At 41.5% G+C, this 27544-nt stretch overlaps 1 protein-coding gene across 1 annotated transcript in view; it reads left to right on the top strand.

The window, feature by feature from the left end:
* Positions 1 to 27544, top strand: part of mthfd1l (methylenetetrahydrofolate dehydrogenase (NADP+ dependent) 1 like) — a 48786-nt gene that overhangs the window by 14922 nt on the left and 6320 nt on the right. Inside the window, exons 17-26 of the mRNA XM_060866114.1 lie at positions 4143 to 4219; positions 6194 to 6334; positions 6459 to 6527; positions 10942 to 11053; positions 13113 to 13252; positions 13997 to 14038; positions 16016 to 16116; positions 16619 to 16796; positions 22527 to 22634; positions 22744 to 22896. Coding sequence (XP_060722097.1) covers positions 4143 to 4219; positions 6194 to 6334; positions 6459 to 6527; positions 10942 to 11053; positions 13113 to 13252; positions 13997 to 14038; positions 16016 to 16116; positions 16619 to 16796; positions 22527 to 22634; positions 22744 to 22896 — 1121 coding nt within the window. The remainder of the gene's footprint in view (positions 1 to 4142; positions 4220 to 6193; positions 6335 to 6458; positions 6528 to 10941; positions 11054 to 13112; positions 13253 to 13996; positions 14039 to 16015; positions 16117 to 16618; positions 16797 to 22526; positions 22635 to 22743; positions 22897 to 27544) is intronic.

The following is a 27544-nucleotide window of genomic DNA, read 5'->3' on the forward strand; positions in this document are numbered from 1 at the left end:
CCATTTTTATTTGGATCATGAACTCAATATTAGATCTGAGTTCTGGCGCTGACCTTCTTGGAGATTCACTGGAGATCTACACTGTGATCTACAAGAACGGATTAGTCCTCAGAATATGCAGGAGCCCTCCTCCCATAAGGGGCGTGTAGCATAGGTGATAGGATGGTGTTGGAAATTTCCCCAAAGCCTCAGTCCCCGCTTTTACAGAATGATCGAGTGGACGGAGAAGGTTTTTAACGGTTAATGATGAACACGTGCAGAACCGCCACATCTGCCGGTGAAGTTGTGTGTTTTCGATCAGCCACGAGCGCTTAGCGCTTTAGCGGAGTTACGGTCTACTGGGTTTAAGACATGGCACGTCTACTGGACCGGGGACCACCTGCTGTCTCCAGCTTCCGCCGCGGTGCTGCTGGATTCTGATTGGTCAGAAGTCAGATCTGACTATAGTGCAGCTGCAGATCGGGTTTATATGCATGTGCTTGTTAACGTGCGGGTGTCTTTGCGCCTGTGCGCGTGTGTGTATCTGGACCTGGGTGGGTGGGTGTGTGTGTGTCTGTCTCTGGACCTGTGTGTCTGTCTCTGGGTCTGTGTGTGTGTGTGTGTGTCTCTGGGCATGTGTGTGTATGTGTGTGTCTGTCTGTCTGTCTCTGGGCGTGTGCGTGTCTCTGGGCGTGTGTGTGTGTCTCTGGGCGTGTGCATGTGTCTCTGGGTGTGTGCGTGTGTCTCTGGGCGTGTGCGTGTGTTCACGTGTCTGTCTGTCTGTCTCATGGCCTGTGCGTGTGTCTCTGGGTGTTAATATGCATCTCTGGGCCTGTGTGTGTGTTGTGTGATCCTGTGGAGAAATCACCTCTGCTCTTAACCGTGTGTGTACACAGTGAGAGGAGGAGTAACAGGACACCAGTCTGGATAGAGTTAGTGTTAGTGTTTGATTTACAATGAACCTCCTTCATAAACCACTTCACTAAAATCTGACGACAGGGAAAAGAACAGAAGGAAATGGAAGTGTTTTTTGTTTTCCTTCCTGAGCGTGGTTTGGTCTTGGGTTTAGTCTTTCTCTCCTGGCTTACTGTACACGAGATCTTCTCCACTCTCCAGCTCCATGTGTGTGATCGTTGGCTGTTCCTCGGCTCCAGACCATTCGTCTAACTGCACGTTATCTGGTGTGTTATACACAGGGTGCTTTACTCTGCAGGACTTGCAGCATTAACTGCTTACATGAAAGAAATCTCCAGCATTTTCCAAACTAATCAGTATCTGTAGCTGGATCTGGTGCACGTTGGATTACATGGAGCAAGAATCTTAATTTCATGTACAGAGAAAAAAACAGAAAACACATTTACTCCAAACTTTCTTCTCATAGAAGCTTAAAGACGCTTGTTAAATTCCCCTAATAAGTTTAGATCATTCATTCATTCATTCATCTTCTACCGCTTATCCGAACTACCTCGGGTCACGGGGAGCCTGTGCCTATCTCAGGTGTCATCGGGCATCAAGGCAGGATACACCCTGGACGGCGTGCCAACCCATCACAGGGCACACACACACACTCTCATTCACTCATGCAGTCTCACACTACGGACAATTTTCCAGAGATGCCAATCAACCTACCATGCATGTCTTTGGACCAGGGGAGGAAACCGGAGTACCCGGAGGAAACCCCCGAGGCACGGGGAGAACATGCAAACTCCACACACACAAGGCAGAGGCGGGAATCGAACCCCGACCCTGGAGGTGTGAGGCGAACGTGCTAACCACTAAGCCACCGTGCCCCCCAGTTTAGATCATATAATGCTCAATAATATAACAGATTTATGACAAGTCCCGCCCCTCCAGGAGAAAGAGCCAATCACCTTTCTGGATAAGAGTTTAGCATTAAAAGCCTGGTTTTGTTACCGATGCATGCAAAGATCACAGATAATATTGCTTCATCAGTTATAAATGAAAGGTTTATGTGCATCTTAATCTTGCCAATTTTATTCCAATTTGTTCTTAATGAGGAAGTGGAAAATGGAAAAAACTAAGAGAGGACATGAAGAAGAAACCTTAAGAGGAACCCAGAGTGAAACGGAACCTCACCTGGGTGACGCTGGAATGTTTCCCTGTTGTAGTCCTAAAGCCGTCTTCATGGTTATCTGATGTATCTCCACGCTGTCCATCACGTGGTCCATCATCGGGATCAGCGAGCAATTTCATAGTGATGAGATCAGGCATCAGGTTGGATCAGGTCGGATCTGGAGGTGTCTGGATCGCTGGAAGGATCTCACCTACCAGATTGTTGCAGTCAGTCCTCTTCCACACACATTGACAGAGGAGATGGAGTTCGTCCCTTTAGATTTGAAAGCTCTGCCAGTTTCGAGTCCTCAGCTCTCGGCTCTGGCATTATTACGGTTTGAAGGACAGATTTCCTGTTGTGCCACTCAGACATTTTTACCTGAGAAACGTCGATTATGAGCCCTATTTGGGTTACATATCTCTCCATGTTCACGTACACAGACGTCCGGTCTTGTACAACCCGGGAGCATTGCCAAGATGGCTGCCAAGTGGACATACGATTCTGTCTGTTCTGTTTCAGACTTTCACACTCCATCACTCAGGAGGGAGAAGTTCACAACAGGGACTGGAATGTTACACCACCGCGTCTGTTTTAAAGCTGTGCCGAGGTTTCATGTGATGTTCCTGAAAATGATCTAATCTATCTTACAGCTAGCGATCGTGTGGGTTATGAATTCAAGACGTAAAGCTGTGTCACGAATGACTCGAAACATGCTACATGCTGCGTGCTCTAGCATCCGGTGTGTGAATGTAGAAGCTTTAGCTTTAGTAAACAAATACGGTGATCAGTAAAGTTCTTCTGGTCTGTCCACAGTTGATGAGGCGCACACACACGCGCACAGACACATACACACACACACACACACACACACACACACACAGATACACACACACGGACAGATACACACACACACACACACACACACACACACACACACACACACACACAGATACACACACACGGACAGATACACACACACACACACATATACACACACACAGATACACACACACACACACACACGGACAGATACACACACACACGGACAGATACACACACACACGGACAGATACACACACACACACACACGGACAGATACACACACACACACACACGGACAGATACACACACACACACGGACAGATACACACACACACACGGACAGATACACACACACACACGGACAGATACACACACACACACGGACAGATACACACACACACACGGACAGATACACACACACGGACAGATACACACACACACACGAACAGATACACACACACACACACACACACGGACACAGATACGGACACAGATACACACGCACAAACACGGACACAGATACACACACACACGGACACAGATACACACACACACACACGGACACAGATACACACACACACACACGGACACAGATACACACACACACAGATATACACAGACACAGATACACACACACACACGGACACAGATACACACACACACACGGACACAGATACACACACACACGGACACAGATACACACACACACGGACACAGATACACACACACAGATACAGTACACACACGGACAGATATACACACAAACAGACAGATACACACGGACAGACAGATACACACACACGGACAGACAGATACACACACACGGACAGACAGATACACACACACACACTCACACGGACAGACACACACATACACGGACAGATACACACACACACAGAGATACATACACGGACAGATACAGATACACACACACACACAGACAGATACACACACACACACACACAGATCAGTAATGAGCTATATTGTTGTTCTAAACCTCACAGTAATAATGTTTAGAGTCACTTGGACAGTGTTTGACTTGGACCGTAATGTAAGATCATGATGAAATGCTTGACCTCCTTGTGGTTTGTGGACATGACTTCCAGTCTCACCACCTTTATCCAAGATGACAGAAAACCTCCCAAAAGTGACCACCGGATGAATTAACGGGGTGGGATTATTTTCCCGACAGTAAAACGCACACACGTATTTCTCTTGAACTTTTGTCCACATTCCGAACTCGTTTTGTCGTGTCTTGTTTCCACAGTTGTAGACACCAACGATCGTTTCCTGCGGAAGATCACGGTTGGCCAGGGCAACACGGAGAAAGGCCACAGTCGGCAGGTACGAGTCTGTGATGTGACTCCGCCCACTTCCTGTAAAATGTCTGGAATATGATGAAAATGCAGTAAAGCAGATTCTGTCTGTCTGTCTCTGTTTCTCTCATTTTTTTTCTCTATGTCTGTCTATCTTTCTCTGTCTCTCTTTCACTTTGTCTGTCTGTCTCTCTCTGTCTCTTTTTGTCTGTCTGTCTTTCTCTTTCTTTCTCTCTTTCCGTTTCTGTTTCTCTGTCTGTCTGTCTGTCTTTCTCTGTCTGTCTGTCTGTCTCTTTCTCTCTCTCTCTCTCTCTCTCTCTCTCTCTCTCTCTCGCTCTTTCTCACTCTCTTTGGCTCTCGTTCTCTCTCTGTCTGTCTGTCTGTTTTTCTCTTTCTCTCTCTCTTTCTGTTTCTCTGTCTCTGTCTGTCTGTCTGACTTTCTCTCTCTCTCTCTCTCTCGCTCGCGCTCTCTGTCTGTCTCTCTCTCTTGCTCTCTCTGTCTGTCTTCCTCTGTCTTTTTCTCTCTCTCGCTCTGTACTTCTTTCTCTCTGTTTCTATATGTCTCTCGCTCTCGTGTCAGCGTCTGTCAGAAATAATGGCCTCTAAGCCAAATCCTACAAATAAACAGCGTGCGCCTCAATGAGCGCCTGAGTGAAAGCAAATGTTTAAAGCGGAGGGGAAAAAGGGGCTGCGGTTTGCTTGCAAACACTCGGCTGTGGCCAAGCACATGCTTACATTTATTAAGTCTCCACTGAAGTCGCCTGAAGCACTGAGACACACACACACACACACACACAGGCACACACAGACTTAGTAGAGTAGAGACATAGCTATGTGCTTGAGTGTGTATTATCTTGCTGTTCCATTAGGATTTGACCGAATCAGTGTGTTTAGAAATGACAGGCTTGGAGCTGAACTCTTAATTTGGTCAGATGAAGATACAGGAATCTAAACACAGTCTGTTTAACCGTCTGGAACATTAAAAAACATTCAGACTTTGTTATAGCTGAACTCTTATAACTGTCCGTTTCCTGGAGTCATCACTAAGGTGGTCTAAGCCTCTCTCTCTCTCTCTCTCTCTCTCTCTCTCTCTCTCTCTCTCTCTCTCTGTGTCTCTGTGTGTGTTTCTCTCTCTCTCTCTCTCTCTCTCTCTGTCTCTGTGTGTGTTTCACCCTCTCTCTCTCTCTCTCTCTCTCTCTCTCTCTCTCTGTCTCTCTCTCTCTCTGTCTCTGTGTGTGTCTCTGTGTGTTTTTCTCTCTCTCTCTCTCTCTCTCTCTGTCTCTGTGTGTGTCTCTGTGTGTGTTTCACCCTCTCTCTCTCTCTCTCTCTCTCTCTCTCTCTGTGTCTCTGTGTGTGTTTCTCTCTCTCTGTCTCTGTGTGTGTTTCACCCTCTCTCTCTCTCTCTCTCTCTCTCTCTCTCTCTCTCTCTCTCTCTCTCTCTCTCTCTCTCTTTCACTCTCCTTTTGCTGCATACCTCTTAAGTTATAAAGTAGAAGGATTAGATCTGGCAACCCGACGGCAGACCTGGGTCTGGCACCCCCGCCCCCATTGCCCCCGCCGCCCCTCCACCCCCCAGTGAGCAGATTGATGAAGTCGTCATGTACTGCTGCAGTAAAACCATCTATGACACGATGAAGCAGAGACTCTGTTAACAGCCCTGAAAGTCAAACAGACTTTAGTTCTAGTGACTTTTCTCTCCTGAGTAATGAGTCAGTTTCCCTCACCAGCCTGTCTCTCTTTAAATAAACTCTTTTCTCCTGAAAGCACTGTTATGATGCTGGATACAAATACAATAATAATAATAATAATAATAATAATAATAATAATAATAATAATATGTAAAGCTGCTGGTATAGAAAATAAATCAATAGATTCTGACCAATAGGAGTTGAGATCTTTGTGTCTATGCAAATGATTTAAATAAAAGAACATATAACTAAATAGAAAAAAACCTCAAATTTCAAACTACTCATTTTCGTTGTCGTGTATGTGTGTCACACAGACTCAGTTTGATATCGCAGTGGCGAGTGAGATCATGGCGATTCTGGCTCTGACTGACGGTTTGGCTGATATGAAGGTGCGTCTGGGCCGCATGGTGGTGGGCAACAGCAGGAGCGGGCAGCCAGTAACAGCTGATGATCTCGTATGTCAAGAGAATTGTGTGTGTGTGTGTGTGTCAGAGTGTGATTTTTTTATTTTTTTATTTTTTTTTTTTCTCTCGTGTACAGTATTTATATTTTGACGAGTCTTCCTTCTCGGTTTTTCAGGGTGTAACTGGAGCTCTGGCTGTGCTGATGAAAGATGCCATCAAACCCACTCTGATGCAGACGCTGGAGGTTTGACTTTTGTTTTGATTTGATGCTCTCTCTCCTACACACACACACACACACACACACACACACACACATACACAGCACGTATGTCCTGTAATGGTGCAGTTTTGAACCTGCTAGTCCATTGGTGCTGAAGTTGTTATATGAGCCATGGGAATACACTGAACACACACACTAGAACACATCTGGCATTTGTCATACAGCTGTGGGAGTCTTTCTCTCTGTCCGAATCGAACAGGAGAACTGGAAATACTTTTCAGGAAAGAATTCAGGTCTAAAGACCCGGACGTTTTCTTTTAAAATCCGCCTTTGAAAACGAAATCTTATGAAAGCGAGAGTTTTCCATTTGATTTGATTTGACATTTTATATGTTACAGATAAAGACAGATCTCGAACAGAGTCCAAGTCATCGCATGATACAGATGCTCAGGGCGTAGTCCGTGACGTCATGATGGTATACAGAAAGACGTTAGAGAATCATTACGGAAATTAACTATTTCCTTCTTTTATAGGAAAATCTTCCTCTAGCAGCACGTCCTGAAGTGATCTATTCATAAATTATTTTTAATTTCTTTTCACGTTTCGAAACCGGAACTGGAGACTCCTTCTGTAAACTACCATGAGCCATTGCTATAGAAACGAGATCGTGTTAAAGGTGGGGTCTCGATGTTTGAAAGCCAATGTTGACATTTGAAATCACCAAAACAAACACGCCCCTAACCCAAATGGGTCCCACCCCTGTATTGATAGCTCCGCCCACACATACATACGTAACCCAGGCAACTAATGGAAAGAAATGTGTCTTTATCATAGCTGAAGGGAAGAACAATACGATTGCAGATAAACAAACAAGCAAAAATGACACACAAGCATAATCATTTAAAGGACGACATATATTAGTTCTGTGAAACAAAGCAAAACCAACGTTACTCACCTATCGAGGAGGAAAAAAGCAACCTCTGTGTCTTAAGTAAAGTTGGTCTCATATTCACAGATTGGAGTTTCCCGAGTCAGTAACTCCTGAGCTAAACGCTGTTACTAGCAAAACCCGGTGTAGCTGCCTCTCTACATTACTACGATAGAGAAGAGGTGTTATTTGTGTAGTAACAGCGTTTAGCTCAGGAGTTATTGACTCGGGAAACTCCAATCTGTGAATATGCGGCCAACTTCTCGCTCCTTCAGTTCTCTCACGCCCCTTTCTGCTCATTGGCTACACTTTGGTTTTGTTTTTGTTTAGTTTGTCATTCTGACTCATTTTCTGAAGCATTTCTCAAACATCGGAGACCCCACCTTTAATATAAACCCATGACGAGCAGAGCTGCCGCAAACGAATCAACTCCTTCTGACCAAACAGAATCCAGCATCCTACAACACTGTCAGTGAAGTGTGTGTGTGAGAGAGGAAACCCTTGTGTGTGTGTGAGAGGAAACCCTTCTGTTCTGTTGTGTGGAATCTTTCCTGCCTGGAATCCTATCAGGATCAACCAGGCAGCAGAGGATCATGGGAATATTTAGTTTACTCAGAGTTTGGGATCGGAGAGTCTGCTATGGAAGACGTGATGGCACCTGTGTTTTCTCAGATAGATCTTTCTGTGTGTGTGTGTGTGTGTGTGTGTGTGTGTGTGAGAGAGAGACAGAGCTGGAAGATAAGTGTGAGGATGTGTGTATACTGCCTTTTTTTTAAGCAGTGAAAAGCGATAGCATCTGCTCGTCTCCACCTTCCTGTTTTCTCTGACCGTGAGTTCTCGACGTTTCTCCTCACAGAGCAGAGGTGGTCTTACACACAGCGTGTTAAACAGGAAATAAAGTGTGTGTGTGTGTCTAGTGGCTTCCTGCATCCACTTTTCTAAGAGGTCATGTGTCATTCTCTTTTTCCATAAGGAATCTCATCGTTTGTGTTTGTTTTTGTTTATTACCTCCCTGAACATTTCACCTTCATCAAAAATTATGGCGCCTTCTCTGAATATCCCCTGTGACCCTTCCATTTCTTGGTGTTTTTTTATCCCCCGAAACGGTACGTGAGAAAGCGGCGTCCTTAAGATGACCACGGAACAGGACTTTATTTAAGATGCATAAAATTGCTGCCAAAAATTACTACTTCCTGTAAAAAGCAAATAAAAAAATGTTCATAATGACTGCAGTAAGAATGAAGCCAAATAATGGCAGAACTGGTAACACAACACACCAACATATCAGGTATTATCGCACCACTAAAGCTTATTTGTTGTGACTGTCATTAGACAACTAGAAAATAAATTCATCAAAATCACCAAAAAGAAAAAAAAATCTCCAATGGATGTGCGTGCATGTGTGTGTGTGCATGTGTGTGCGAGAGAGAGAGTGTACAGGCCACACCCTCATAAATTATGGATTCTAAATATGTGAATTGTAAAATTTTCCTTAACCTTCACATTCCTCGTCAGATAATGATTATAAGTAATGTAATATATTCTATGAATCTTTAATTTGGACACACCCCAAGACTCAAAAACAACTGCCACTAAACTCTATTTTGTATACAGAGGTCCCAATGCTAATCTACAAATGCTTGTTTTCCTTCTAAAGAAATCCAGATTATAGTATATTCTGTAAAATTCCTTAACTCCACCCAGACCGCTAACCAAAAAAACAGAGATTGTGTGAATATGCAAATGTGAAACATCCCCTTTCTATTCATACCTGTGATGTATTCATGTGCAAAAAAAAAAAAAAAATAATTAAGAAATAAAAACAAATCCGCACACCTCCATCAAACGGCTTACCGTATTTGGATTATATGAATATGCAAATTGGACATTTTAGTAAATTTATTAGAAAATTAATTCTGCAGTCTAGAATATTGTTGTCTGAACAATCTGTCCTTGATCCATAGCCACACTGTGAGGAAAAGCTTTTTTGTTTCATTCGTGTAAATATACAACTGTGAAATTTTGTTCGACCTTTATACTCCTCATGTAATTAAGAAATCTGGATTTTATGAATATGCAAATTCAACCTCAAGAGTACTTGTCCTAAAATGTATTCAAGAAAATCTGATTTCTATAGGAATAGAAATTAAAGTGAAAGTGAAAAAGTGACGTGACATACGGCTAAGTACGGTGACCCATACTCAGAATTCGTTCTCTGCATTTAACCCATCCAAAGTGCACACACACAGCAGTGAACACACACACACCGTGAACACACACCCGGAGCAGTGTGCAGCCATTTATATTGCGGCGCCTGGGGAGCAGTTGGGGGGGTTCAGTGCCTTGCTCAAGGGTACCTCAGTTGTGGTCAGCCCGAGACTCGAACCCACAACCTTCGAGTTACGAGTCAGACTCTCTAACCATTAGGCCACGACTGCCCCAGTCATTAAAGACGTCCTTAAGCCACATGCCCCTCCCCCTTGTCCAAACTGAATTTAACTAAAATAAATATAATTGGCAAAGCACCAGTCCTTCACTTTGTCAAACCTAAATTTATTGATTTTTTTATTTTTTTTTTATTGTTTTTTTAATAAAAAAAAACCTCGCTTGTCAAAAATGGATTTAAATATCTAAATATGTTTATATGAAAAGCTCCAGTCCTGTATGCCCCACCTCCTGGCTAAAATGAATTTATTTTTATTTGCCCCATGTAAAAACACTTTTATTTACAACTATAGTAAATTGGAAAACTCCACCTGTCGTATAGGCCCCACCCCTTTATTCTTTAATGTACTGACACAACATTTTAGAAGTCCTACATTTACATATTTAAATCACTGTGTTTTTTTATGATGTAATAACACTTGCTTGTTACACGACCAGTCTGTCATTCAAAGATTTTTTTTAATGAAGGGGAATGAAAGTTCATCTCAGATCCTGCTGGACCGAAGTGAACTCGTCACCCCAGTTTTCTGTCTCTTCCTTTAATCCGTGTGACTTCACCGCTCATCCGCCTGCTTTTCCATCCTCTTGTCCTTCCTGTCCTCTCTTCCCGCGCCGTACTCTCTGCGACCTGCTGCTTAGTGGAAATGAACTCTGAACTGCAGGGCTCTCGGTTCAAATCCCAGATGTTCGGTCTGCGACTGGCTGATAGGACGACTCAAGTTTTCCGTGTTTTGAGGCTCCACAACTGGACGATTGAGCAACACGGATGATTATTCCAAAGAATTAGAGGCGATATCTGCTCTGAATGGCCCACGTATTAATATTTATCGTCAACACATGATCTGCAATGGCGTCCAAGATGCATTTTATATTAAATTCTCTAGTGATGCGGCGGCACTTTAGTGCATCAGCCTTTCTCAAAACCTTGAGTCTCCTCACCTCACCATCTCACTCGCACAAATATTAAAATAAAAACCTGTTTAATGTTTTTTTTTCCAGTGTGGAATTTGTCCCTTGGTGTTAAAACCAGTTTGTGTTTGTGGGTTTTTTTGTGTTGCGTTTCAGGGCACGCCGGTGTTTGTGCACGCCGGACCATTTGCCAACATCGCACACGGAAATTCGTCAGTGCTGGCGGATCAGCTGGCTCTCAAACTGGTTGGAGAGAACGGCTATGTGGGTGAGGGGGAAAGTTCACAACACTCGTGTCAACACAGATGCATGAATTTCGGACGTTAATATAACACATACACACATAGATGGGTGTGTGTGTTGATGGATGGGTGTGTGGGCGGGGGTGGATGGATGGATGGGTGTGTGTGGGTGAATGTGTGTGTGTAGGGTGCATGTTGGGTAAAGATGGGTGTATGCGTGCATTGGGTGCATGTTGGGTGTAGTTGGGGGTGGGGGGTGTTGTGTGTGTGTGTGTGTGTGTGTTGGGTGTAGATGGGGTTTGTGTGGTGTGTGCTGGGTGTAGATGGGGTTTGTGTGGTGTGTGCTGGGTGTAGATGGGGGTGTGTGTGTGCTGGGTGTAGATGGGTGTGTGTATGTGTGTGTTGGATGCATGTTGGGTGTAGATGAGTGTGTGTGTGTGTGTGAATGAAACTGTAGTATTGTGCTTTTTTCCCCCTTTTAACATGTAAATATTTTCCTTATAGAAAATGGTACTATGATTTAGCATTTTGTGTTGAGTTACATAATAATAATTTTGTATGCACCTGGAGAGAGAACTGAAAGCTGTGACTTGTTCCATCGACTTTCTACAACATCGCTTATAACAATAAACAGGCAGATTTTCTTCTGATTGTTTAGTAAACAAATAAAAACAGATAAATATTGTTATAAGAAGACGATCAGCTTGTAGACGATGTTCTGTTATAACTCTCATCTACGCCCTTGATTATTTTCCCGTAACAGCTCAACACTGAGGGTCTCACTCCAGATCGTAACACGTAATGTTTCATATGTGACCGTCATGTTTAGAATAAAATCTCGTCACACTAATAAAGAGAAATAAAGTCAAGCTTTTTTAGATGGTGGGCCGAGTGGATCTGAAGCGGGAAGCAGTTAATAAACATCCTCTGGACTGTGAGGAAAGTGAATGTGGGGAAATTCCTATAAAACCAACACATTTTCTGCTTTGTTAAATGCGGGACTCGGTGCTGAGGCCTGAGGCGAGCCTTGTGTTGGACGTTGACATGGTGCCAGATCTGACTTTGGCTCCGACACACACGCACACACACACACACACACACGCAAAAACACACATACACACACACACAGCTGTTGTGGTCAAGGCCAAGAATTCAGCCCTCCCTTATAGATAAGGAAAAGCTTTCTAACAGTGGTGTTGTGTTGCTCAGGGTGTGTGTGTGTGTGTTTCTTCATCTGAGGTCTTAATAAACGGAGCGTACATGAAGAATTTCTCCCTCAGTGCCTCTTTAACTTACCAACGTCATGCACTTATGTATTTTTTTCATGCGTTTTAACACAAACATCCATCTCACAAATTTATTCACATTAATAACTCCATCTGACTCTGAGACACACACACACAGGTTAGGCCAAGGTAAATATGAATTTCTTGTCTGAGTTTTAAGTTGATGTTAAACACAGGGGTATGTGGAACAGAGAGGAGTTGCAGTGTGAAGAGTTACTTTAGTTCAAAACACGATAGCAGACCTTGACCACTACACACACACACCCACACACACTCCAGACCAAAGTATGCCAGAACTCTTCTGTGGAAATGAAATCACAAGTCCCCAAATTCCTGTCTCACTACTACATTCCCATCCCACTTCAGAGCCTGGGAAATAGTGCAGGAAACCCAAAGGGCATTGAGGGTGGTGGGTATGTCACACACACACAATTGTTTTGTGTTTATCCATGGACTCAGAGAGAGATCACATGGACTCATTAGTTACAAACACACTGATATGTAAACATTCAAGTCTGTCACTGAAGGAATATAATCTCTCTCACACGTGCGCATGCACACATACACACCCGTGTATGCCACACACACAGAGGGTGAGGATATAAACTAAAGTTTATGACATGATATAATTTTTAAAGTAAAACTAAGAACACTGTCCTCTTTTTTCATATATTCAAGATAAAAGTATTTCTCTCTCACTCTGTCTCTCTCTCCCTCTGTCTTTCTCTCAATCTCTCTCTCCCTCTGTCTCACTCACTCTGTCTCTCTCTCACTCTGTCTCACTTTCTCTCTCTCTCAGTAACGGAGGCAGGTTTCGGAGCAGACATCGGCATGGAGAAGTTCTTCAACATTAAATGCCGAGCCTCTGGCCTGAAGCCTGATGTTGTGGTGTTGGTGGCCACCATCAGGGCTCTGAAGATGCACGGAGGAGGTCCGAATGTAAGACTCACCTATTTGTCGTTCGTATTTTCACTAGAAACATACATGCTGGCATACGATACTCGCACCTAACTGGCTAACGATTCTCCACAAGGGGACACTCTCTTTTCTTTCTCAGTTAATAACGTGTAGCAGTATAAAGAAAGAAAAAATTTACCTCAACAAATCTAATGATTCCAGATATTTGTCCTCGCGAGCTGTGTGTCTATGAGGACAATTTAATTTTTATATTGGTGGAGTATTTGTGTTTGTTGTTTTATTTTTTTACATTTGACAATCTCACATGGAGGATTGCCAGGTTTCAAGAAAAAGTTCTCAAGGAAAAGAATTAAGATGTCTAGGAAGTAAAATATATTCTAACAATGATGTAGCTGTGAGGAAACCTAGCGGTACACAGCAATTCGGTTTAATTGTGTGATTCTCCAAGGATCAACTTCCTGTCTGTGGGATGACGAAAGAAAAGTTTTTGTTTTTTTAGACAAATATTTGGTAAAGAATCTATTTAAAAGTAGATCAACTCTAATGGTCATAAAAATATAAATAACATTTTCCCTCCCCACCCTAATTTCCTGTTTTTCTTTTTGCGTAAGGATTTTCATTATTAAGCTGAAGTAGCAGTCTGTGAGGAAATCTGTTCTTAATCGAACTCTACATGGAAATGAATCAATCCCAATCCCAACTGTTATATAACACCATACAGTCGGTTTTCGTCTCAGGAACTAAAACGTCATGTTTCTTTCACAGGTAACAGCTGGAGTGCCGCTCCCCAAAGAATACACAGAGGAGGTAAAAGCTTTGTTTAGTTCTGTAACTATTTCATGCTGGTGGTATTTATTTAGCACCTCGGTGATTAAAATATGATCCTGATGCCTCAGTCACATGGACAGTTCTGGTGACATCCATCAAAAGACACACTGAGGGACAGATGAGATGTTAGGCTCAGTCTGTCCGGTTTATTTCACCTGCTGTTTCAGGGTCTAGGGCCGTTGGCACAAATTCTGCTGACGTGAAACTATAATGATGGACACAAAGACCACAGGAGCAGGAGGTTTCTTGAGAATAATAAGGAATTGGATAGGTGCGGAAATGACCGCTTGACCCCCTCCAGTCCTCTGTCGCTCTTCTCCTCCCTAATGCGTTTTGATGTGATTGAATTAAGAGCGTAAATATAGCCTGGTTTTGTTGAAGGTGGAGGCTGCAGCCCTGCAGGAGCCGTAACGGCCAAAAGATGCTGCGTCTGCTTTCCATCAGCTTTCATAAAGCAGCTTCAGCTGAGCAAATATCTCAAGTGCTTAAGCTAATTGTGTGGTTCTTTAACAAGAAGCAGAAGGCACCATGCCGCTAGCCTGGGCTCTGGGCATTGAGCGAGCAGGAAGTTCCTCCCGGAAAGCCTCACGGGAGGAGGTGACCCTTTTCCGACACCGGTGTAGGACATCTGTCGTCCTCTTCTGATGAAAGCGCTCGGTTGAAAAAGGACAGCGGGAGGTGGCGGCCTGGTGCTTGCAAGACCTGGCTGTCACTCGAGGTCATAGGTTCTGTCACAGACTGTCCCTTTAACCTGAAGTCACTCTGGGGCGGGGCAGCAGATGGTTCATGCAGAAGATGGACAAATCCTTTGCTTCTGGCAAGTTTGATTGAGGAATTCATTTAGCCTGGTTGTTTCAAGATGGCGTATGTGAGATTAGTAGTTAATCCTCTGGCTCTGTGGTTACTTAAATCACATCTGCGGCTCCTTACAGCCAGATGGGGAGTGCGTTTACTCCAACGGTGCTAACGTCACCTCAGAACTGAGACTAAATCAATTAAACCTGTTGAGTTCAAAGTTTCTCTTCAAATATAACCAATCAAACTAGATCTTTAGCACCAAGGTCTGCTTTTTAATTCTTTAAAGTCTGTCAGGATTTTATTTTTAATTGTTGAATCATACAGGATTTGTTAAATCAGGGTTCTGGTTTTGTTACTTTTTCCAAGGTTTACTTTTTGTTCATCCCAGCTGCAGATTAAATTTAGCTTTACATAGCATAAATGGAGGAGAAGAAATCAGCTGTGAGCTCATGCTGACTTGTGTACGACACGATATAGGTGCTAACGGGTGTGTAGATACGTCTAAGGTTGCTAACAAGTAACAGAATTATGTAGCTACCAGGTTAATGTCAGCTGCATCAAATTGTTCTGCGTCTGACAGATGATGTTTTTAAGGCTAAGATAATTGCGACAGAGTGCTAGCAAGCTAGCTATCAACAACCAAGACGGTGAGCATGCTAAACAAGCTACTATTATATTGTGCAGTAGCGAAAATTCACTCGAACATGCTAAGTCTAACATTTTGTGAATAAAAATTGCTATCCAGATAGCAAACATGCTAACTGTTGCATAAGTTCGAATATATTAGATGTAGAAGCTAAATTTGTTTTAAGTCACCAGCTAATCTTTCTCTGCAACCATTTTTGTTGGTGAGTTAGCATAAACGCTAACTAAAACAAGTAGCCACACTTTTAGAACATTAGCTATTAGCTAACATTTTCTTTTAAATAAAATGCAGAAACCATTTTTTCCCACCGGTTGACAGCATTGCTATTGTTTAGGATGTGTGAGCAAATGCTTACTGTAATGTTTAATGTAATGTTTACACATTAGCTAGAAAGTTCACTAAGACTTGATTGTTATATAAATAAAACCATTAGCCAGGTTTGCTATCTTGTTAACCAAAATGCTAACTAATGGAGTTTTTTGTTTAGCAACTTGAATTTTTTTTTTGTTCAGAATCTAAAGCTGGTCTCCGAAGGCTGCAGCAACCTAAAGAAACAGATCCAGATTGCTCGTCTGTTTGGCGTTCCCGTGGTTGTGGCGCTCAATGTCTTTAAGTAAGGACCGCTTAGTCCTACCTAATGTTTTTAACGGAACACTTTTTTTGGTGGATGGTTTTGGTAGAAATTTGTCTAATGCACTAACTGTTGTATTGTGTAACTAAAACCAGTAGTTAGATTTGCTAGACCATTACATGTGACCTTGTTCACTAGCGAGTTGGCATAAATGCTAGTTAAAACAAGTAGCTAGGTTTGTTTGATCACATTAGGCAAACAATTACATTGTGTAATTAAAGAATGTAAGTTGTTTGGACAATATTTTGCAGTAAATACATTAGCTAGAAAGTTCTGAGTGCTAATAAACATCTAGAAAAAATCCTTGTTCGTCGATTTTTACAATCAGTTTATGTTGGATCGCCCTTCGGTGAATATGCCGTTACTATAGAAACCATAAGATGTCTGTCCTGGCTTCTGTTCTATAAACTAATCAAAACATTCTGACCAATCAGAAGGCAGAATACAGCCTCACAGAAAGCTTTTTTTTCTCTTCTCTCTAAAGGACCGACACAGAGGCTGAGATCGAGCTGGTGTGTCATACGGCTGAGGTTTCAGGGGCATCGGCGGCTGTGCCATGTCATCACTGGGGGCGGGGCGGATGTGGCGCCGTGAACCTGGCACACGCCGTGAAGGAAGCAGCATCACAGACGAGCCATTTCCGCTTCCTGTACAGCCTTCAGGTGAAGCTACAGTTCTGTTGTGTTTTATGTCATGCCTCTGGTTCAAAGATCATTTATCTCATCAGCTGAGCTGCTCATTTACAGCCACATGAGATAAAACATGGAATATGTAGCATGCTGATGTGATTTTTAATTGTGTGGTACATGTTAAACGGTCTTGCCTCATCGAGGGGGTGTGTGAAGTCACCCGAAGTAGGTGCAGTCCGGCTCGTATACTAACCATGTCCTTCTTTAGAACTTGACGGAGAAACTTCACCCTGAAAAACTTTCTCAGTTATTAGAATCAGTATGTGCTGAACATTTTGAGTGTCCCACAATGCCTTTCTCCTCATTTCGTTGTTTCATCTCCAGCGCTCTCTCGCCTCATCATCTGTAACATGTTTTGCGCTCGTTCGTCTCGCTGCTCACTAACTAGCCAAATGTTGTCTTTTCTTTCACGAGCTGTCTGCTCAATCGTTTTCGATCGTGTGCAGTGTCACAGTTTCATCAGAAACTAAATAAGCTCAGGAATGTAGAGATGTCAATTATATCCAAGAGACGGTGCTATTAAATAAACTCCATTTACCTCGATTGCTGTTATGTCTGGTTGCATGGTTAATTTTAGCATGTTTACGTCCTAATGTGATTTAACACTTGATCTTGAAATAAAACCTTGTGGTTTTGGGAATGTTCAGGTGTAACGACCAGAGCTTGACTTTCATCTCCTATCAATTAACAGTTATTTAGTTGTTTAAAGAGCAGTCAAGCTGCTAAAATTGTCATGTTAAATGATTGTGTACTCTCAAATGCTATCTTATTGTATAAGATAAGATAATTGCTACAAAGTGCTAGCGAACTAGCTAAGAACAACCAGGATTGTGAGCATGTGAGGCACGCTACAATTATATTGTGTAGTAACTAAAATTAACTTGTACAAGATAACAAACATTTTGTGACTAAAACACAAATAGTATTGCTAGCAAGTTAGTAAACACACTAACTCTTGCAAAAATTAAATTACTAGCTAGGTAGTATATAGTACCCTTGGGTCTCCAAGGTGCAGTCAGAACAGTCTGGAGCTAAACACCCTCAAAACTGTGGAGATGATAGTGGACTTTAGGAAGGACCCCTCAATACTACTCCCCCTCACAATATCCATCAGCCCGGGGTCATCTGTGGAGACCTTCAAGTTTCTGGGCACTACTATTTCCCAAGATCTGAAATGGGAGTGCAACATAAACTCTATCAACAAAAAGGCCCAGCAGAGGATGTACTTTCTACATCAATTAAGGAAGTATGGTCTGCCACAGGAGCTGTTGATGCTGTTCTACACTGCAGTCATGGAATCTGTCCTGTGCACATCCATCACCATCTGGTTTGGAGCAGCAACTAAACAGGACAGAAACAGACTCGCAACGCATGGTTAGAACAGCAGAAAAAATAATTGCCGCCCCCCTGCCCACTCTCCAGGACTTGTACGACAAAAGAACCAGAAACCGGGCAGGGAAAATCACTACTAACCCTTCACACCCTGGACATAACCTCTTTCAGCTCCTCCCTTCTGGCACTCGCTACAGGACTTTGCTTACTAAAACTGCCAGACACAGGAACAGTTTCTTTCCCCAGGCAATCACCCTGATGAACAACTCACCATAATTATATTCACTGCTTCTTATCATAAGTACTGCATTATCAGGACTGTCAATCATCAAATCATCTGTATATATTACACACACTACTGCTGCTATATATTGCACAAAAAGCATATTACACAATATTGTTACTTGCACTCCCACACTTTATGTACATTACTGATCGTTCATATTCATATTTTATATATTTTATTCATTCTATATCCATATTTTATATTCATTCTGTCTATATTGTATCTCATCAGCTGCATTGTTTTCTTGTTCAAGTTTATTCAAGTTTATTTGTATAGCGCTTTTTACAATGGACATTGTCTCAAAGCAGCTTTACAGAACATAAACATAGAACAGAAGATAAACATATGGAGTAATATAAAGAATTAATATAATAAAAATTCTAAATATATATAGTTCACAGTGTGTATGTATGTATGTATGTATGTATGTATGTGTATTTATCCCCAATGAGCAAGTCTGAGGTGACTCAGGCAGCAGTGGCAAGGAAAAACTCCCTTAGATTGGTAAGGAAGAAACCTTGAGAGGAACCAGACTCAAAGGGGAACCCATCCTCATATGGGTGACACTAGATGGTGTGATTACAAATATACAGTCAGGCAAGTGTTGTATTGGTGTAAGGATCACATGGAGTTCAGATCTCCTCTTAGTATCACAGATTCCAACTGGAGCTGGTAAATCTGTAGATGTCTCAGGATTCTCACAGAGTCGGCCTCATCTCAGCGGAGGTCCAAAAACCTCATCGCACGGAAGACGATCGGAGCTGGTACAATGTCTCGGCATGGGTAGACAAAAAAGAAGAGCAGTGCAGAGGGATTAACATATCTGCTGTTCATAAAAATGTGCGTCTAGTGTAATAGTGCACAATATAATGGGATGTGTTATGTGTATGCCTGACTAAAGAGATGAGTTTTTAATCTACATTTAAACTGGGAAAGTGTGTCTGAGCCCCGAACACTATCAGGAAGACTATTCCAGAGTTTGGGAGCTAAATAAGAAAACGCTTTACTGCCTTTAGTAGACTTAGATATTCTGGGAACTACCAGAATTAATGGGTTTTATGATCTCAGAGAGCGTGAAGGATTGTAACGTGTTAGAAGACTTGTTAGATACATGGGAGCTAAACCATTAAGAGCCTTGTATGTTAGTAGCAGCAGTTTGTAATCAATTCTAAACTTAACAGGTAGCCAGTGTAGAGATGATAAAATTGGGGTTATATGGTCATACTTTCTTGTCCTAGTGAGAACTCTGGCAGCTGCATTTTGGACTAACTGTAGCCTGTTTATTAAAGATGCAGGACAACCACCTAGTAATGCATTACAATAGTCCAGTCTAGAGGTCATGAAAGCGTGAACTAGCTTCTCAGCATCAGAGACAGACAGGATGTTTCTCAGCTTGGCAATATTTCTAAGGTGAAAGAAGGCTGTTTTTGTGGTTTGGGCGACATGATTTTCAAAGGACAAGTTGCTGTCTAATATAACACCCAGGTCTTTCACTGTCGAGCTACTATTAACAGTACATCCCTCTAATTGGAAGTTAAATTGTGAGAGTTTCTGTGTACTGGTTTTTGGACCTATAAGTAGTATTTCTGTCTTATCAGAGTTTAACAGAAAATTACAGCTCATCCAGTCTTTTATCTCTCTAAGGCATTGAGTTAATTTGGACAGTTTAGTTATTTCATTTTTGATGAGATATATCTCTGTGTGTCATCAGCATAGCAGTGGAAACTAATCCCATGTCTTCTAATAATGTTCCCTAATGTAAGCATGTATATCGAAAAAAGCAGAGGTCCTAGAACTGATCCTTGAGGGACCCCATGATTAACTGGTAGTAAACTGGAGGGTTTACCATCTAATTCTACAAAATGGTATCGGTCAGACAGGTAGGATCTAAACCAACTTAAAGCTTGTCCATGAATACCTGTGTAATTTTGTAAACAATCTAGGAGAATGTTGTGATCTATAGTGTTGAATGCTGCACTAAGGTCAAGTAGAACTAATAGTGACATACAGTCTTGGTCCGAAGCTAAGAACAGGTCATTTGTGACTTTCACAAGTGCAGTTTCTGTGCTATGGTGGGGCCTGAAACCTGACTGAAACTCTTCGAGGATATTGTTCTCCTGTAAGAAGGAGCTCAGTTGAACAGACACAACCTTTTCAAGTATTTTAGACATAAACGGAAGGTGTGAAATAGGTCTGTAATTTGATAGTTCATTTAGATCTAAATTAGTTTTTTTGATGAGTGGCCTAATGACTGCCAACTTGAAAGACTTAGGGACATAACCTAAAGATAGCGAGGAGTTAATAATATAAAGAAGAGGCTCACCAGCTTTATTTAACACTTCTTTCAGTAATTTAGTTGGAATGGGGTCTAGTGAATAAGTTGTTGATTTAGCTCTAGTAATAAGCTTATCTAGCTCTTCCTGTCCTGTACTTGCAAACCAATGTAGTTGTGTGTCTAGAGCCTTAAGTGAGACTGGGTCACTAGTTGCTCTCATATGTTGAGCGTCACCTATTTTATTCCTGATACTTTCGATTTTATCAGTGAAGAATCTCATAAAATCCTCACTACTGAACTGTGATGGAATAGTGTGTTCAGATTTCTGGTGTTTTGTTAATCTAGCCACTGTGCTAAATAAAAACCTGTGATTGTTCTGGTTATTTTCTTGTATAGTATTGTGTCATTTATGTCTGTACCGTTGAGAGTCACAAACTGCTGGAACCAAATTCCTTGTGGGTGTCAACACACTTGGCCAATAAATCTGATTCTAATTCTGATTCTGATTCTAGGTATGTTAGAAAGTCACCAGCTAACCATTATGTGCAACCATGTTTGCTGAGTTAGCAGAAATGCTAACTAAAGCAAGTAGCTGTGCTTTTTGAACGTTAGCTAACAGTAGGCTAACAGTTATTTTTGTGAAATTATATTCAGAAACCATGTTCATGTTTCAGTTGTGTGAGCAAATGCTTTACAGTAAACACATTAGTTAGAACATTAGCTAAGACCTCATTATGTTGTGTAAATAAAACCAGCAGCCAGGTTTGCTTGCACATTAGCCACAACTAGTAGATTCTGAATAACTAAAACCTGCTACTAATAGCAGGCACCAGAAACCAAAACCAGTAACTAGGTTATCTAGCGTGTTTGGTGAAGAGTAAGCAAATATGCTAACTGCTATGTAACTGATAACAGTAACCAGGTTTTCTAGCACGTTCTCCATAATGATAACTATTATTTGTACAAGTTTGCTATATATAATCATGTTAGCAAACGTTCTAGTTCTGCTAAATACATGTTCAATATACGGTTATGTTAGCAACTCTGCTAATTGCATGCTTGCAAATAAAACCAGTAACAAGATTCGCTATGTAATAGAAAGCAAACATGCTGTCAAATATGTTGTTTAATATGCTATTAATTTTAAATGCATGTACATATAAAATACATATATAAAATGAATGTAGTATCCTATGAAATATGCTATAAAATATAACACATTTTTACTAAAGCCAGAGAAATTTCTCCAAGATAGCTAACTTGCTAATTGCCGTGTTGTGTGATTTCATGGGTTATCCAAATTTTGCTAACAGATTAGGCTAACAGTTATATTAGGTGAAACTACATGCCAGGTTTGCTATGCTAGCACGTCTGTGACTTGGTTATCTAACAGTAGGATAAATGTTGCTAGAAAACAATCTAATGAATTGATGTTTGTAATTAAACCATCAGCCAGATTCATTAGCAGTAAATTGCACGTTAACAAATGTGCTAATTACATGCTTGTAATTTAACCCAGTAGTCAGGTTCAACTTAGCGACTTAGTTGCAGTGCTAACAAATATGTTGTGCATTTAAAATCCTAGAGGGATTGATAAGGATTTAGCAAGCATGCTAACTATGATGTAACTAAGATCGGTGTCTGTCTTGCAAGTTAGCTGGAATGCTAAATAGTATTTTTGTGCAGCTAAAGCAGTTTTTGGATAAGGAATCCTTTGGGTTAATAAAATAATGACACGGAAAGTAGAAATTTAATCGAAGGATCCTGTGCTTGCTACGTTTTGTGAAGAAAACTTTTTTTTTCTTCACAGAGCCCCATTGTGGAGAAAATCCGCACTATTGCACAGCAGGTTTATGGCGCTGATGACATCGAGTTATCGTCTGAAGCACAAACAAAAATTGGCGAATACACACGGCAGGTGAGAGAGCACAATGTAGTGCACAGACATCATCTCACATCAAGCTGAAATCAAGCACTTTTATTATTACAAGCCTCAGGAATTAAACAGTGTTGATTTACTCACACAGGGCTTTGACTCTCTACCTATTTGCATGGCCAAAACACACCTGTCTCTCTCTCACATGCCGGACAAAAAGGGCGTGCCCACCGGCTTCATCCTGCCAATTAGAGACATCCGTGCCAGCATAGGGGCGGGGTTTATTTATCCTCTGGTTGGAACGGTGAGTATTTCCCTCTTTTCTGTTTCTAAACACTTGTTTATTTTTATTTCTTCATGCAACCAAAACCTAATAAATAAACAAATTGTTAAGAATTTAACAAATACTTAAGAATTAAGGTCACACGTAAGTCATTTTAAAATACGAACTCGACGAGCAAAGGAAGTGTGACGCATATCAAATATTAAACTAGCTGATTATTTTTACAATAATAAACTTGATCGAGAAATTCTTTCAGGATATTTAAAAAAATCTCATGTCATCCAATCGCTACCTGCCCCTTCAGTCGTATTCATTTACATAATTAAATATTTATTCGCTGCCAGGAACCAAGCTAGAAGACATCAAAGAGCTTCATTGACACGTTCATCATTTAGGTTCAGAGTTTTTTCACTCTTTTTTTTTTTTTTTTTTTTCTTTATTCCTCTTATGTGGTTTTCACACTAAAAGTCTGAAATAGAATGCAGTTTGGTTTTTGGTTCGGTTCACATCAATAATCCATAATGTGAAAGCTGTCATGTGGAGCAGGAAGTGTACAGTGCAGTCCTGATCCCTGTAGGAGACTTCTTCCTGTAGGAAGTGGTGTCGTATGTGCTGGTGAACACGTTCGTTCGTCATCAAGCGAGATCTTTCTTTAGTTAAGAATGAAGCATCTGACGTTTTATCCGCTCGTAGTTAAAGTTTTTAAATCATCGCCTGTTCTTGATGCATTATAAGTTCAACAGATGGAAAAACTCCTCTGTACTGAAGATGTCAGAAGACATCACCTGAAAAGATCTTTTTGTTCTTCCATGTTGTGCTCATCACCATCATCGATTGTAAATGTCACGGCCATTTTTTAGACTATTGGCTGAAGAGGTTATTCATCTGTTTTCCCAGTTTTTCATGCAGTCTCTTGTGTTATTAGAGCCTCTTTTCATTCAGCTCTTTTAATCGCTCGGTAACTGAAGTCGCTTGTTATTATTGCTCTTGTTAATAGACTCCAGGTTAAAGCACCAGGATAAATTTCCTGAGTTTGTGTATTTTTTGTTCCTGATAGTCGAGGCCAGGTGATTTGTACTCTCTCTTCATACACAGAGACGGCTCCAGCTTCAGGGCTTCAGCGCTCCGGGTTATGACATTTTAACGAAGCTTTATTAAGCCGTATTAAGGGTCAGGAGATTGAGAGGATTGCAGAGGCTCGGAAAAACAATCTGTATTTTCTGTTTACACTTTAGATCCCATGACCTTCAAAGTGTGTACCTTGTTAGTGTGTGCGCATGTGTGCGTGCATGTGTGTGTGTTGCACTAGTCTCTTGAGAGTGTGCTCTGTTGCCCTCGTGTTTTCCCAACCCCAGCCGAAAGACCTCGGGCAACTCCGTCCCTCTGTTCAGATCTTGGCACGACTGGAATCTTCATACTTTCATGACTTGTTTACATTTTTTTCACTCCTCCTATCTTTTTAAACATTCAAACACAGAGCAGCTCTTCCTTCTGTTATTGTCCGACTGAGAGGATTCGGTTCCTAAAATGCGGTTTAACTTCCTGATATTACATTTTTGTGGTATTTAAATTTCTTTTTCGTTATTTCGGTTGTAACTCGGGCAGGAAGGTGGTTTTACCTTGAAGGGACATTAGTGGTTGAAATCAGGGGCATGGCTTGTTACCAAGGCACTTTAGGTGAGTAGGCCAGTGTGTGAAAAGTTCAACAAAGGGAAGTGCACTTTAAGAACGAGGATGGTAAAAAAAAAAAGCAAGCGTGGAATAACGTCGGGAAAGGGGAGCGGGGCTACCAGGCACCAACACCGGATGAGAACATTTTTTCAAGATGGCCGACGACACCCGGGTGGACAAGTTAGGTGAAGATTTTGTGAAGGTTGACTTACAGAAATTTAGCTTAAAACCTAGTTGTTGCCTGCCAGGTGGGTAAGACTTGGTTTATTGATGCAAAACACACTAGAAATGTTTTGCAGGAACAGATTAGGGATTTAGAAATCCAGATTTTACAAAGCAAAATATAGTTGGGAAAAAAAAACTAAAAAAAAAGAATGACCTTTAGAATGGAGCAGATGATTACATTTATTTCAGTATTTTAATATCATCTCAACTCGCTGTATGCAGCCCAGTCAAAGGGTACCAATACTTTTGGGGCTGACTAAATGTTCATGTTTTTCCCACATGCGTGTGCGCATTTGTGGTTGTGCAACGTCCAGTGTTTAGTGGTAATGTAGTAAAGTCTAATCCTGTTACAAAGCGGACGTCTTTGATTCAATTGAAACAGCTGGAAATGGAGCAGATGAACTTCACTCAGTAATCTACAGAGAGAGAGACAGTGAGAGAGAGACCGCGAGAGAGAAAGAGAGAGATTTCATGCTCTTATTGCAAATTATTTTGCAGGTTGTGTTATAGATCTTTGTCGAGCCTCTTAAGGACCAGCTGATTTATTAGGTTATTTTTACATCATCTCTGTGTTTACGTTTCAGCACAATGGCACATTGTCTCAGGCAGTAAAAGAGCTTTTCTGTGTGTTTGTGTTGTCCAGGTTAGAGTGAATTGTCCACCATTGTTTTGTTTTTTATTGTTGACTTTCTCGGTCATCGTCTCCGTCCTGACATCCCAGGCTCTGTTGTTAAAGCTTTTCTCGCTGAGCTTAACCTTGGGTTAGCGCCGCTTTAAACCCTGGGGGTAGATGAAGGTTTTACACGTGGAATGTAGAAGTGAGGATATAAAGCAGGGCTTCTTCCCCGGGGCTCTGCACCATGATCAGGATCAGACTGTGTTTAAGGTCTACAGTGTGAAACCATGTTAGCGCTGTTACAACCTTAGCTAGTTTGTACAGTTGCATAAAAACGTTTGAGTCGAAATTATTGAGGGACGTAACGTCAAATGCTGACAGAAAACATGTATGTCACTTGGAGTGAAGAGAAGAGTAGTTCTAACCATCCAAACAGTCAGAAATAACAGTATTTAAGGAACTGAATGAAAAAGGAGCAAAAGTTGTATGTCGACGAACGGCTGGTCGACTAGATGTCAAACGTATATGGATAAAAAATTGGGGAAGGATCCCGTTATCCAATCAGGTTGGTTAATGGCCAAATATGCAAATAAGAAAAAGGTGCAAATAAGAAAAATAACATCAGATTATGAAGTGCCAGGATTAATCATTAATCCCAGGTACATTACGAACAGTGTGAAACCTCAAACAAGATAACCCAGGATGGATACAGGAAGTGGATCTGAATATGAAGTGTGTATGTAACTTTAATATATAGGAGCTTGAAGCTTCTCTGTGTCCATGTCTTTTTCATCAAACATCATAAACTACACTGCCTCGTTTTCTTGGACAAATAACGGAAGCGCTGCTTCTCCTGACAGGAAATTGGTCATTAACCCAGCCAATTCTCTGGTCTCGTTTACGCTAATAAGCCTGTAAACATTCTCCATGTCATCAGGAACGAGAGATAACCCTTTGAAGATAATCTGCTTCGGTCATTTCTGTTGTTCAGGAAGATGACGAGGTCGCTGTCTCGGGTCAGCTGGAAAGAAATGAAATCACCAAATCGCAGTCAGCTGGATAAGGACTTTTATTTTAGAGCTCCACATATTTGGTCATATTTGTGAAACCTTTGACTTTAAGAAACCATAAATGCACTGCATGGCAAAACGTTTGTGCACCCTGAACATCACATCAGACCTATACGTCCTTGTTGAACATCCAATTTGAAATTTATTTCCATTTCCTGTTATTATAAGCTTTGCTTATCTCGCCTCTTTTCTACTAGATGGTAGGATTGTGGGGATTTTCATTCATTCATTTATTCATTCCTAAGAGCATCAGTGGGATCAGACCCTGATGTCTGCATGTTGAGACTCCAGCTCCAGTTTATCCCAAAGGTGTCCAGACTCTGTGCAGGACACTTAAGTTCTTCTACTTTCTCCAACATTCACGGTCATACCATGTCTCCATCGAGACAATGGCTCTTTGCTTTGTGCGAATTGTCTTAAATCATAAAGCTACAGTGTAGAAAGACATTATGAATTATGAGGCTCCAGATTTGTACGTATCTGTCTACAAACCTTTGGACACGTATCAGAGTTTACGTTTACATCATTTGTCAGACTGCTTTATCCAGAGTGACTTACATTTTTATCAATGTAAGGCAATTGAGGGTTAAGGGCCTTGCTCGGGGGCCCAGCATGAACGCTAGAAGGAACGGCATTCAGATCAGTTTCACACCGATCCCCATAGCCTGAGCTCTAATTTGTTTAAGTTTAACTGAATGAGGAAGAGGAGGAAAGATAGACTCTCAGAGTAAGAAAGGACAGGAAGGAAGGAAGGAAAGAAAGAGAAGTGAGAGGTCAAAGATAGAAAGGAAGATGATGTGAGAGAGAAGAAAGAAAGAAAGAAAGAAAGAAAGAAAGAAAGAAAGAAAGGAAAAAATGAGAGAGGTCAGAGAAAGAAAGAAAGACAGAAAGACAAAGAAAAGGGAGAAAGAAAGAGAGGGGTCAAAGAAAGAAAGACGTGAGAGAGAAGAAATAAAGAAAAAATGAGAGGTCAGAGAAAGAAAGAGAAAGAAAGAAAGAAAAAATGAGAGATCAGAGAAAGAAAGAAAGAAAAGGGAGAAAGAGAAAGAGAGGGGTCAAAGAAAGAAAGAAAGAAAGAAAGAAATGA

This window comes from Tachysurus vachellii, chromosome 3 (genome assembly GCF_030014155.1).
Source record: "Tachysurus vachellii isolate PV-2020 chromosome 3, HZAU_Pvac_v1, whole genome shotgun sequence".
NCBI classification, from domain to species: domain Eukaryota; kingdom Metazoa; phylum Chordata; class Actinopteri; order Siluriformes; family Bagridae; genus Tachysurus; species Tachysurus vachellii.